General features: G+C 35.3%; 1 protein-coding gene across 5 annotated transcripts in view; it reads left to right on the top strand.

The window, feature by feature from the left end:
- The window catches only part of EHBP1 (EH domain binding protein 1), a 355,495-nt gene that overhangs the window by 265,824 nt on the left and 75,880 nt on the right, over positions 1 to 13,791 (top strand). For all 5 annotated transcript variants that reach the window (XM_070379386.1, XM_070379385.1, XM_070379384.1 and 2 more), the window contains exon 14: positions 1,255 to 1,398. In XM_070379386.1, coding sequence (XP_070235487.1) covers positions 1,255 to 1,398 — 144 coding nt within the window. The remainder of the gene's footprint in view (positions 1 to 1,254; positions 1,399 to 13,791) is intronic.

Genomic DNA, 13,791 nt, shown 5'->3' with positions numbered 1-13,791 from the left:
TCTTGGATTGTTGGAAAATGATGTTTGCTATGACCACTGTGTTCTCTTGACAAAATTCTGTTAGCCTTTGCCCTGCTTCATTTTCTACTCCAAGGCCAAACTTGCCTGTTATTCCAGATGTCTCCTGATTTCCTACTTTTGCATTCCAATCCCTTATGATGAAAAGGACCTCTTTTTCTGTGTGTTAGTTCTAGAAGGTCTTATAGGTTTGCATAGAACTACTCAACTTAAGTTTCTTCGGCATCAGTGGTTGGGCATAGACTTGGATTACTATGATGTTGAATGATTTGCCTTGGAAATGAACCAAGATCGTTCTCTCATTTTAAGGTTGCAACCAAGTCCTTCATTTCAGACACTTTTGTTGACTGTGAGGCCTATCCCACTTTTTCTAAAGTGTTCTTGCCCACAGTAGTAAATATAATGGTCATCTGAATTTAATTTTTCCATTCCCATCCATTTTTTCCACTGATTCTTAAGATGTCCATGTTCACTCTTGCCATCTCTTGTTTGGCCATCTCCTGTTTGACCATGTCCCATTCCAATTTACCTTGATTCATGGACCTACCATTCCAGATTCTTATGCAGTATTGTTCTTTACAGCATCAGACTCTACTTTTACCACCAGACACATCCACACCTGAGTGTTTTTCCCTCTTTGGCCCAGCTGCTTCATTCTTCCTGGAGCTATTAGTAATTTCCCTCTGCTTTTATTATATTGGACACCTTCCCACCTGGGGGCTCATCTTCCAGCATCATATCTTTTTGCCTTTTCATACTGTCCATGGGGTTCTTCAGGCAGGAATACTGGAATGAGTTGCAATTTCCTTCTCCATTGGATCTTGTTTTTTCAGAACTCTTCACTATGACCCTTTCATCTTGGGTGGCCCTGCATGGCATGGCTCATAGCTTCACTGAGTTAGGCAAGACCCTTTGCCACAACCAGGCTGTGATCCATGAAAGGCATACTGTGATTAACAATGCATATAATATGTGTATGGACTTTATACCTTGTGAGACTATGTTCTAATAAAAATGTAATTTTAATTAACCCAGTTTTAGCCAGTAAAGATACAGTTTCTAATCAGCATTAGTATTGTCTACAGGTAATCTCACAAAACTATTGATACAATCTTATTCCTGACTTGTATTATTTTGATGGATTGTATAACTATTGATTAATTTACAAAAGTGGATTACATGGGTTTGAGGGGTTTTGTTTGTTTTGGCTTCTAATTCTGTATCTTTGTTTTTAAGCATCGAATGTTATCCAGGCAAGAAGAACTCAAAGAAAGAGCAAGAGTTCTACTTGAGCAAGCAAGAAGAGATGCAGCTTTAAAGGCAGGGAATAAGCAGCATACCAACGCAGCCACACCACTCTGCAACAGGCAGCTAAGTGATGTGAGGAACATTGGTTAAAAATAATACATTGTTCATTGTAATCATGGGGGTGTAAATAAGAGTAACTTATTTATATTTCTAATAAATTTTTTTTCCACAGACTATGTATACTATGGGTACTTGTTACTTTTATTGAACTGATAAATTCATACTTGCAGGAGCAGTTTGTAATTATTCCTTCACAGCAGTATTAGCTATGAGAAAAAGTAAGATCCTGGATTATAATTTCCACATATATATGAATAATCTGTTTTATGTCAATTTAATTTTATAATTTGGGTGAACTTTGTTTAAGATAGTGTTTTATCCATGGGAGTTAATTTTTTTGAAAATATTAGAGTATAATAATGATGCTTGCTGCTGCTGCTGCTGCTAAGTCACTTCAGTCGTGTCCGACTCTGTACAACCCCATAGATGGCAGCCCACCAGGCTCCCCTGTCCCTAGGATTCTCCAGGCAAGAACGCTGGAATGGGTTGCCATTTCCTTCTCCAATGCGTGAAAGTGAAAAGTGAAAGCAAAGTCGGTCAGTCGTGTCCGACTCTACGCGACTCCATGAACTGTAGCCTACCAGGTTCCTCTGTCCGTGGGATTTTCCAGGCAAGAGTACTGGAGTGGGTTGCCATTGCCTTCTCCAAATAATGATGCTTACCATTTATTAAAATACTTAGCATATAGGCTAAGTGGATGTTTTAGGCACCATAGTGGATGTTTTACATAATTTCTATTTTACTTAACCTCTTAAGTAGATATTCAAACTCCTTTTAGGTAAGAAAACTGAGGCTGATTGGTAAGATAATTTGTGTAAGGTTGTAGTCACTGTATGATGAATTCATGATTTGATCCTGAGACTTAATCAAACTCCAGAGTCAATCCTTTTTCCTATCATAGACTACCATCCCTGTGTTAAGCCATATTTTTATACATATTTTTCTGTAGTGCCTCACAGGCAATAATGAATACATAGTTAAAAAAAAAAAAAAAGCCTTAGATCTAGGGAGACATGAACCTCTTGATGAATCTGAAAATTATGATAACCCTGCCCTACCCCCAATTTTACATATACATAAAACTGCATTTTCCTTTTTTTTTTTAATTAAGATTTTTTTTTTTTAGAGCAGTTTTAAGTTGACAGCAGAATTGAGGGGAAGGTATAGAGTTTTCCCCTATACCCTCTGTACCCATAGAGTAACCGTCCTTCTTAATAACACTCCCTGCCAGGGTGGTATATTTGTTAGAACTGATAAATCTACATTGACACGTCATTATTATCCAAAGTCTATAGCATACATTAGATTCACTCCTACTGTTACACAGTCTGTGAGTTTAGACAAATGCATAATAACATCTATCCATCTTTATAATATCATAGAGAATTTTCACTGCCCTAGGAATCCTTTGCATTTCACCTATTCATCTCTCTCCCCATCCTGAACCTCTGGGAACCTGATAATTTTATTGTCTTCATAATTTTGTGTTTTACAGAATGTTGGTAGTTGGAACCATAGTATATTTACCTTTTCTGATATGGCTTCTTTTCACTTCAGTTCAGTTCAGTTCAGTCGCTCAGTCGTGTCCGACTCTTTGCGACCCCATGAATCGCAGCACGCCAGGCCTCCCTGTCCATCACCAACTCCCGGAGTTCACTCAAACTCATGTCCATCGAGTCAATGAATATGCATTTAAGGTTCCTCCATGTGTTTGCATGGTTTGATAGCTCATTTCTTTTTAATGCTGAATAATATTCCACTGTGTGGATGTACCACAGTTTATTTTTTCATTCACTTACTGCTAGGCATCTTGGTTGTAATCAGGAATAAAGCTCCTTTAATCATCTACAAAGCAGGTTTTTATATGACCTCAAGTTCTCAGCTCCTTTGGGTACATTTCAAGGAGCACATTTGCTGGATCTTATGGCAAGAGTGTGTTTACTTTTATAAGTAACAAAGACAAAAAACAAGAGAGATACCAAATTGTCTTCTAAAGTAGCTATACCATTTTTCTTTCCCATCAGCAATAAATGAGAATTCTTGCGTTTTACTTTGGGTACTGTCAGTGTTCCAGATTTTGGCCATTCTAATAGGTGTGTAGTGGTATCTCGTTGCTTTCATTTGCATTTTGCTGAGAATATATAATGTGGAGCACCTTTTCATATGTTTATATGCCATCTGGAAATCTTTGGAGCGATGTCTGTTAAGGTCATTGATTCATTTTTTAGTCAAGTTATTTGTTTTCTTACTATTGAGTTTCAAGAGTTCTTTGTTTCCTTTGGATAACAGTCTTTTATTAGATATATCTTTGCAAATATTTTATCCATGCCTGTGGCTTGTCTTCTCATTCTTTCTACATTGTCTTTCATGGAGTAGAAATTATAAATTTTAATGAAATCCAGTTTATCCATTGTCTCTATCATGAATCGTACCTTTGGTGTTATATCTAAAAAGGCATCACCATACTCAAGGTCATTTAGGTTTTATGTTATCTTCTGGGAGTTTTATAGAATTATGTTTTACATTTAGGTCTGTGATCCATTTTGGGTTAATTCTTGTGAAAGGCATAAGGTCTGTGTCTAGGTTTATTTTTTTTCATGTGCATATCCAGTTCATCTAGCACCACTTGTTGAAAAGACGATCTTTGCTCCATTGTGTTGCTTTTGTTAACTCCTTTCAGATACTAGCTTAACCTCTGAGCTTGACCACCGTTTTTCATACTTTTCTTCTTTTTTACTTTCTTGTTACTTTTTTTCTTTAAGTGAAGTATAGTTGATTTACAATATTATATTAGCTTCAGATATACAACATAGTAATCAATATTTTATAGATTATGCTGCATTTAAAATTATTGTGAAATACTGGCTATATTTCTATGCTGTACAATATACAGACTTTGAGTCTTTACACAGTAATGTGATATAAAATCAATAAAGTGGGGCACAGTTTTATTTTCAATGAAAAAGAATAGAATATTTAAATGGGAAAATACCAGAATTTATCACACATCATAGTATTTTTGTGTGAGACTTATTTTAGTTACGTGGGTATGTGTGCTTACTGGATCTTGGTACCAGATGTAGTTTTAATTGTAGGTCATGATAAAAATGTTTGAGAAACGCTAATTTAGATGGCCATTCTTTCTAAGGAAGAAATTTTGTAGCTTTTATACCAGTTCTTTCAGTGCCTAACCATATGTTACATCAATTTGTTGGTTCAGTAAGATATTTATTGAGTTGAAACTGAGTGTAGCAATAGAAAAGACTAAACTTCGGGTCTTCCCTGGTAGTCCAGTGGTTAAGACTCCATGCTTCCACTGCAGGAGTTGCAGGTTCAATCCCTGGTCAGGGAACTTAAGACCCTACATGCCACAAGGTGTGGCCAAAAGACAAAGATTCTTCCCTCATGGAATTTGCATTTTGGTGAGAAGAGACAGAGAATGATGAATAAATAAGTTAACTACAGAGGGTGAAAATGACTCATTTAGTAGACATATTAGAGGATAATTTGAGTAGGTAGGAGTGACTTGAAGAGGAGACATTTGAAGTAAGACTTGATGGCTGAGAAGGATCCAGTTAAGTGAAGAGCCAGAGAAAGAATATTCTCTTCAAAAAGAAAGTTATTTTATTGTTATTATATTTGTGATAAACTTTGTTTCATAGTTGTTTCAGGTTCTAAAAATTATGGAAAATTTATAGCTCTATATTTTGAAGTATGTTGATTTTAAGTTTAGAATACTTGAGATTTAAATGATTTGTTTGCCAAGTAGATTTTAAAAAGCTATTATTTTACCTATGTATAAAATTTTACATATATTAATAATTGTCATCTAATGTTTACTGAGCACTTATTGTGTATCAAGCAGGATTCAAAGGGCTTTCACATGGATTTTCTCATATAATCTCCACAACGATTATATGTGTTAAATATAATCTCTGTTTGATAGTTGAGAAAACTGATGCACAAACAAATTCAGTTGCCCGTGGTTACACAGCTAATAAGTGACAGAGCCAAGAATGGAACTTAGACAGTTTGACTTTAGAGATTATGTTTTTAAAGCTTATGTTTTATTTCTTTCTTGTTTATTTTCTGAAATCCTTGTAAAGTAGGGATAGATATTATTGTTGTATCCATTGTAGAGAAAAATGAGTTAGGAAAGGGGGTTTAAAATTACCTAGGTTTGCAAACAGTAGCAAGCTAGGCTTAAAATTTGAGTATCCTGACTTTTAAAGCTGTTTAGTCTTTCATTCAGTTTATACATTTATTACTTTAAACTTTCAACAAATATTTTATTGTTCATCTCTTCTTTTTAAGGCACCAGTAATTTTGCTTACACTTAAAATATCCCAAGTAGAACAAACTTTTAGCTAAATTATGCTAGTATGAATTCAACATCAGAAGTTAATTACTGAAATATTGCTTATTCTGTCTGTGATATCTTACTCTACCTATAAAGTCTGTAACTTGGATATTTTTAATCTTATTTACATATTTATTTATTTATTTTTGACTGTGTTGGGTCTTCCTTGCTGTGAGGGTGCAATGCATGGGCTTCTAATTGGGGTGGCTTCTTTTGTTGTGGAGCACCGACTCTAGGGTGAGAGGTCCTCAGTAGTTGCAGCTCCTAGACCCTAGAGCATGGGCTATAAGCCCGTGAGTTGTGGCTCACCAGCTTAGTGGCTCCGCGGCTTGTGGGATTTTCTCAGATCAGTTATTGAACCTGTGTCTCCTGCATTGGCAGGCGGATTCTTTACCACTGAGCCACCCAGGATGCTCTGTAACTTCGATTTTAAGAAACATAATGGTAGTGATGTCTCATCAAGTCAAGATACTCTTAATACTCCTGGTAGCATATAACTTGCCATACCCTTCTGAAAAGCAAATTGACTTCTTCAAGAAATGCTCATTCTATTTTACTCAGTAATCCCACTAACAGAGATTAATATGCAAGTTTTCATCACATGTTATTTATAATAGTGAAAGTTACAAAATGGCAATCGCTCAAAATGGAAGAATGATCAAATAAATTACAACAAATATATATACTATATATGTATGTAGCCATTGAAAATTATTATGTAGCCATTGAAAATTATTTAATAATGTTCTGAAAGAATATTGAAAGGACATAGAACAATGTTCATAGTGTCATTTTGTACAAAGAAAGAGAAAGATCTAAAATAGCATATAGCATATAAAACCCATTTTGAAAGACTGTGTTTTTATCTATGCATTGAACAGTTCAGGAAGGAAATGATCAAAATATTAATAATATTTATCCCTAAGAGATAATAATGGCTCATGGAATTTTTCCCTTTATTCTTTCTGTTTTAAAAAGACATGTTTATATAAATATTTTAAATTAGGGAAATTTGGGGTATCCAAAAAGGATATTTTTATTAGATTGTTTTCTTAGCATATCCAAATATACTTGACCATAAAGCTGTTTCATTTAAATTAGTGTTGTGTTTCAGTATCTCTCAGGAGTTTGTGGGGGTGGGTGTTTTAAAAAGAGAGATGTAGAAAGAACTGTTCACTTTTATAGTTGATGATATTTGTTTGTGCCTAAGTGTGGCGATGCTGGGAGGGATTGGGGGCAGGAGGAGAAGGGGACGACAGAGGATAAGATGGCTGGATGGCATCACCGACTCAATGGACATGAATTTGAGTGAACTCCGGGAGTTGGTGATGGACAGGGAGGCCTGGCGTGCTGTGATTCATGGGGTCGCAAAGAGTCGGATACGACTGAAACTGAACTGAGCTGAACTGAACTAAAGTGTGAATTGAACTGAACTGAAGTGTGAAGTAAATAGTGAATTCAATACTATCAATTCTGTTTATACTGAGAAGACATTTGGTCACTTTATTGCACTTTTTCCCACTTAACCAAAATTTTACCCTATTTTGCTTATGAAACTGTGTTTCAAACAGTCCCAAGAATGCTTTGCCTCCTCTTCCTCTTTCAGGCTATCTTTTGCTGCATTATAAAACATTGGAAACCTTATTGGCATAAAATAATGGGGTCGCAAAGAGTCGGACATGACTGAGCGACCTAACTGAACTGACTGAACTGAACTGAACCATTTTATTTTGCTCACAGATTCTATAAGTTAGGCATTAGGGTGGGACACTGAGGGAATGGTTTATTTCTGTTGCATGATTTCAAGGGCTAATTTTCAGTCAGAACTGGTACTTGGCCTCTCTACCTGGTCTCTCTACCTGGGCTCGTTTGGGCTTTCTCACAGCATGGTGGCTGAGTCTAACAGCAGAGAATAGGTGGACTCTCTTACGCCTGCTTATGAAAGTGAAAGTGTTAGTCATTCAGCCACGTCTGACTCTTTGCGACCCCATGGACTGTAGCCTGCCAGGCTCCTGTGTCCATGGAATTTTCCAAGCAAGAATATTGGAGTGGATAGCCATTCCCTTCTCATGTTCTAGCTTTAAAAGTCCCTTTGCCATACTGTTAGCCTGAGGAGATACAAAACCACCCCCAGGTTTAAGTAGCAGAGAGGTAGACCTCACCACTCAATAGGAGGACTATCAAAGTCACGTTGTAAGATGAGCATGTGGCATGGGAAATATTGTTGTAGCCTCTTCTCAGTTATAGTTTAAGTTTACTTTATTTTAAAAAAAAAATACTATTCTTTTTTTAAAAGGTTTGTGTGTGTGTGTGTGTGTGTGTATGTGTATAGACCATTTTAAAAGTCTTTATTGAATTTGTTAAAATATTGCTTCTGTTTTATATTTTGATTTTTTGGCTGTGAGGCATTTGGGATCTTAATTCCCTGACCAGGGATCAAACTTGCACCCCCTGCTTTGGAAGGTGAAGTTTTAACCACTGGACCATCAGGGAAACCCTTAAGGTCACTTTTAAAACTTTCTTGCACATTCTACTATTGCTTGTTTTTCAAATAAGTCAAGCCCTATATTCATGTGTTGTGAAGAACATCAGTTCCATGAACTTAATACTACATCCTGGAACTATTGCTCTAGTTTTGACATTTGTTACTCTGTGGGCCTTATAGCAAATATTGAAATTATTTAAGAAAGAAAATGTGAAATATCAAGTAAGTCCAATTTTACAAAAGAAATTAGACCTTACCATTGCTTTTCAGATTTTCAATTTAGTATACAACTTGATAATCTCTTTTCCAGTGACATGATAGTTTTCTTAATTTAATCATTTTCTTCATCATTTCTGGTAGCTCTTGTACATATCGATTGAAATTATTTGCAGTGCTGTCCGTATTTTGGAAAACTAGTATGGCCAACTTGGCTGACAAAATTAAAAGGGAAAATACCAAATTTCGTCTCTGGAGCAACTGAGTATGAGTTAAGTGATACTAAAAGTAGAAATTACTTAATCTTTCTAAATCTGTTTTTCCATTTGTGATACGGAGGCAAGTTTTTTTTTTTTCCTCCTGTGTGACATTCAAATTAATTGGTATCCACTATGGAATAGGTAAGGGAACCATGACTAATGCCATCCCTACTTTAGTGTCAGCATCCTTTTCAATCTGAAGAGCTCAAGACTTCTGGTAAATAAAAAGCAGGTCTAACTAAAAATAGAAAAATCTGGCATCTAATTTAGTGAACTGATTGCTACCATTTTCACTTCCTTATGCTCTTTAATTTGTGCCTTAATTTACCACGCTCTTATTTTTAAATTCATTATAAATTATCTTGCCCTTTATAATGTATACTCTGGTACTAAGAGTCTAGATGCTGGCATGGAGATATATATATATATATATATATATATATATTGATACCTAAAGGTACCCACTGCTTTTTGTGTTCTTAGTTTAACTGAGAGTTCCTGGGAGTTAAAAAGAAAAAAGTTAGTAGTACCCAGAAGTGACCCCAAGTCTTAGAGACACTAACCTTAAATCTTCAAGAGCTGTGTGAAAAAGTTACTTACTCTTAAGAGACTGCAGATTTAGGACTTCTTCAGCAATGTCTTTTATCCTTCTAAACTTTGTTTCTATACAACTAACCTAGGATCTACTGGTGAATACCAGGAAGAATGAGTAGAGCTATTAATAACTGATGTTAGAGTACCCAAATAGAAACATAATTGTATGGGGCAATGTCTGTGTACTCAGTACAACTTATCCCCTGTATAGGTATCTAGTTTGTTTCTAGTTCTGGACTGAGAGAATTTACAGAGGATTCAGAGAAGTGTTAAAGGATTGAAAGCAAAGATGTACTTTTAAGGAAAGACAGGCTTACGAAACATAAAGAACTGGGAAGTAGTTTAAGTACTAATTTGAGTATATGAAGGCTCAGATTCTTTCTTGTAACTCCTACCTACCCAAGAGTAATAATCTTCCAGACTATTCAACATGGCCTCATATAAAGTTCCTGCAAATCCTACCCCCTCCCTTTCTAGCCTCATTTCTCACCTCTCTCCCATTTTTCACTCTACAGTCTAGCTCTATAAGTTGCTTAGACAGAATGTGGCATCATGCTCTTTCATTCCTGTATTAAGCATTTGCTGTTCTCCTTGAAATGCCTTTCTTCCCTTGTTAAGAAAATCACTTCTGTGAGTACCTCTGTCAAAGGCTTCTAGCAGCAAAGAAATTCTTCTTCCTGTATCTTTTTCTGTTGTATTGTATATATCACTACTGCCACATTTATCCCATGTTATTATCCAATTATCTCTTTCTTCCCCTCAACTGTGAGTTATTTAAAGTATATGAACTGTATATTCCTAGCACCAAATACTAAGTATTTGTTTAATGAAAAATGAAGGGAGGGGATAGTGACAGTCTATCATATCTTCTGAGTGTCAACTAATAAAAACATGAGCTTAAATATGAAAAATTGGAGTTGCTGTAAGGAGTTTCTTGGTAAATGGGAAAAGATCAACTTTCTGAAGGTCTTTAGAGCAGAACTGATTATCATTGATCAGAGAAAGTTAAAAGGTTCTCCTCTCTCAAATTAGTTACAGATATGACATTTGCCACTGCAAGACTCAGGGTTCCCTATATCATTCACTTCTTCCTATTCTTGAATCCTACATTATGATACCTTCCTTTCTTGTTATGGTATGGACACACCAAAGTCTGACACTACCTACTCTTTCCATATTCTGGGACCTCTCAGTAGAGATTGGGCTTCCCTTGTGGCTCAGCTAGTAAAGAATCCGCCTGCAGTGCGGAAGACCTGGGTTCCATCCCTGGGTTGGGAAGCTCCCCTGGAGAAGGGAAAGGCTACCCGCTCCAGTATTCTGGCCTGGAGAATTCCATGGACTGTATAGAGTCGGACACGACTGAGCAACTTTCACTTTACTTCACTTCACTCAGTAGAGGTTAGCTCCCACCTCTGCCTTGAATCACATCACTCTAACCAAACATTCCTTCATATAAATTAGTAGCTTTAGATTGGCAGGCTAGGAAATAGCTTCTAAGACACTGAGGATAACTCTTGGTAATATTACCACATGGATCCTCATGTACAAACTCTACTTTGGGAAATACTTGAGCTATAATTTCTCTTAAAAGGGAACTCACAAATGTAGATACTATAAACCTTATAATTTTTCTTAATTTTTGTCAAGACTACCATTGCATGTTTTAATGAGAACATGGTACAAGTACATAATGCATTTAGGTCTTTTTAGGGAAAGTAGTAGTTTATGTTAGTCATTTGTATCTCTGTGTTTTAAACATTTGTTTAACCTGTTTCAGGTGTTTCCTGAAATCATTTTTCTGTAGGAGACAGATTTCATTGCTTTGAGCTCTGTGATTTATATTTCTTTGCTTTCTATTTCTTTTGCCCTATGAAGATTTTTGTATGTTACATTTTACTAATATAAATTTCAGGTGTGATATTTGTTTTGTGCATTATTCTCCACATATACTTAAAATAATGTTTTTCAAAGTTTAACTCAGGGTTTTGACAGGTGCAATAGTCTAGCCGTTATATAGCCAAAAGAGCTTCCTTGATTATATATTTAAACTTAAACTCTGAGAAAAACATAATAGCCTTTTTTCAAGAAAATATTTCCTTTTTTATTATTTTTCTTTATTACTCAGTTCTCCCAAACACTTTTTTCTCAAGAAATGCATAAATAGAATGTAAGAAGCTAATCTATTTCAAAATAATCTTTTGCTTATTACTTTACATTAGAATACAGTTGCTTAAAAAAATGTTTTATGAATCCATCATGACATTTAGTAATACTCATGTAATTATATTTTAGCTAAAAGAGATGTTTGCATTTGATGTACTAAAGTTTAGGATCAGTACACTCTAAGAATAAGGAATGACAGTCCTGCTACCCACACTCCTTGGAGGTGTTGTTAGGATATAAAGCACTATGAACCTTACAGAAAAAGGATGCTGTATAGGTTTAATTATACCTTTAAGTTTTAAGAGAGAATAGAATCTATTTTATAAATAGAAAGTCTAAAAGGAGAACTGAGAATGATTCTTCAATTTAATTAGTCCAATCACTTAACAGTCAGTGAATTTGTAAATATGTTCATTTTTCAATCATAAATTATGTAACATAAGAATGTGGTTTGCAGACAGTTGTTAGGTACTTGGAATATTTTTTTTAAAGAAAGATCAGCAAGAAATCACAACATTATTATAATCCATACTTGAAGTTTTTTCCCTAATATTTAATATGCAAGCATAGTAAGTGACCCATTAAAATAGTCATAGAAGCCCATCTTCAGTTCAGTCGCTCAGTCGTGTCCGACTCTTTGTGACCCCATGAACCGCAGCACACCAGGCCTCCCTGTCCATCACCACCTCCTGGAGTCCACCCAAACCCATGTCCGTTGAGTTGGTGATGCCATCCAACCATCTCATCCTCTGTCATCCCCTTCTCCTCCTGCTCTCAATCTCATCTTCACTTAGCAGGATCAAACTGCAAGTTAGCAGTGAGTTCTGAAAGGTTTGTAATATCTGTCTTTAAAGGTTTGCAGGAATATTTAACTCTTTGAAAGAAAACTCTGTATATGAGAAAGGAATTTCAGCTTGGGCAGTCCTTAATTAACTATAAGATCAGTAATCCAAAAAAGATATAGAAATTTTTTGTTGTTGTTTTTTTACTGGTTGGTCCTTAATAGTGAATCCTAAGGGCTTATTTGGTAAGAACCAAAAGAATGCAAACTGCTCTTTACTGAACTGAACCTTTAAAAGGTGTTTTGTTGATATGAAGGGTGGGACATCAACTTTATACTTTTGATGATAATTGGAAAATACTGACTTAAATGTGTGTAGTCTGCTGTGCTGATAATTATAGCAGATTTAGATAAGATTACTAGATCTTTTCCAGATAAAGAAACAGTTACTATCCAGCTGGTAAAAAAGCACTAAATCTCATTTTGATAATCTCTGATAGAAACTTTCCTCATAGTTTTCATGTATATTTGTGTGTCCCAAGTATGTCTCCTCATAAAAATATATATAAGATTAAGCTCATATGTTTATGAGTATTGGTTGTGTTACATTTAAATGGCTAGCTTCTAGGAATCAAGCTTTAAACTTAAGGTCAAGCTAAAATTTTAATTTTCCCTAATTACACATATTATTCTATCATGCGGAAGAAGTAGGTAACTTTGCATTTATAATTTTAAAAGAACATCAGTTTTTATAAAAAGAAATCTAAAACCTTTAATAACGTAGAGAGTAAGAATTTGTCTTATTTACAGATTTTTATTCTCTGTATAAGCTGGAAAGTCTACACCCAGGGCATAAAGATGAAAATATTTTTCTTATTTCTTACTGTAACACAATTGACAGAAGATTAATGTACATAATCCCTTTTAGACCAGTAAGGCACTTAAAATATATAGCTTATCTTTTTTATAGTTGCATTTTATAGGAGAATGCCGATGTTCTTCTGTATTCAGCATAAATGCCTTTATACAGGGTGGTGGTTTTTATTCATTATGATTTAAATAATAGTTTATTATGTCTAAATTTAAGTTGAAGTCTGCTATCCTGACAAAGGCTACTAGACTTCTTAGAAAACATACTGTTACCTTGCTCGCATATCTTCAAAGTCACACGAAATACTAGCATTGTTGGGGGAAAAAACTCAAGCATCTTTTCTATTATGTGGCCACAAACCCCTAGTCTCAAAAGTCTTATTTATTTGAGACTGCGTGAATACAAGAAGCTAGGACTAGGTATTTTAACATCAGGAACACTCCTTTTATGCGACTGTTAATGGCCATAGACGTTTGCCATGTGGCTGTTCAGTGCAGTGTTGAACATCCCAGGATGGTATCACCATTACTAAGAGCTGGATTTTATATTGCCTGTTCTGATATTGCTCAGCATGCACAAGAGTAGAGTTTAAATCTTTATTCATTTCAATTTTCTTTTGTTCTCCTTATCATGTTCTGGCTTTCCCAGGGATATATGCCTTGAATAAAAAGTCAC

The sequence above is a fragment of the Bos mutus genome, chromosome 11, assembly GCF_027580195.1.
Source record: "Bos mutus isolate GX-2022 chromosome 11, NWIPB_WYAK_1.1, whole genome shotgun sequence".
Taxonomy (NCBI): domain Eukaryota; kingdom Metazoa; phylum Chordata; class Mammalia; order Artiodactyla; family Bovidae; genus Bos; species Bos mutus.
The sequence above is the reverse complement of the archived record's forward strand: the minus strand, read 5'-3'. Positions and strand labels throughout refer to the sequence as shown.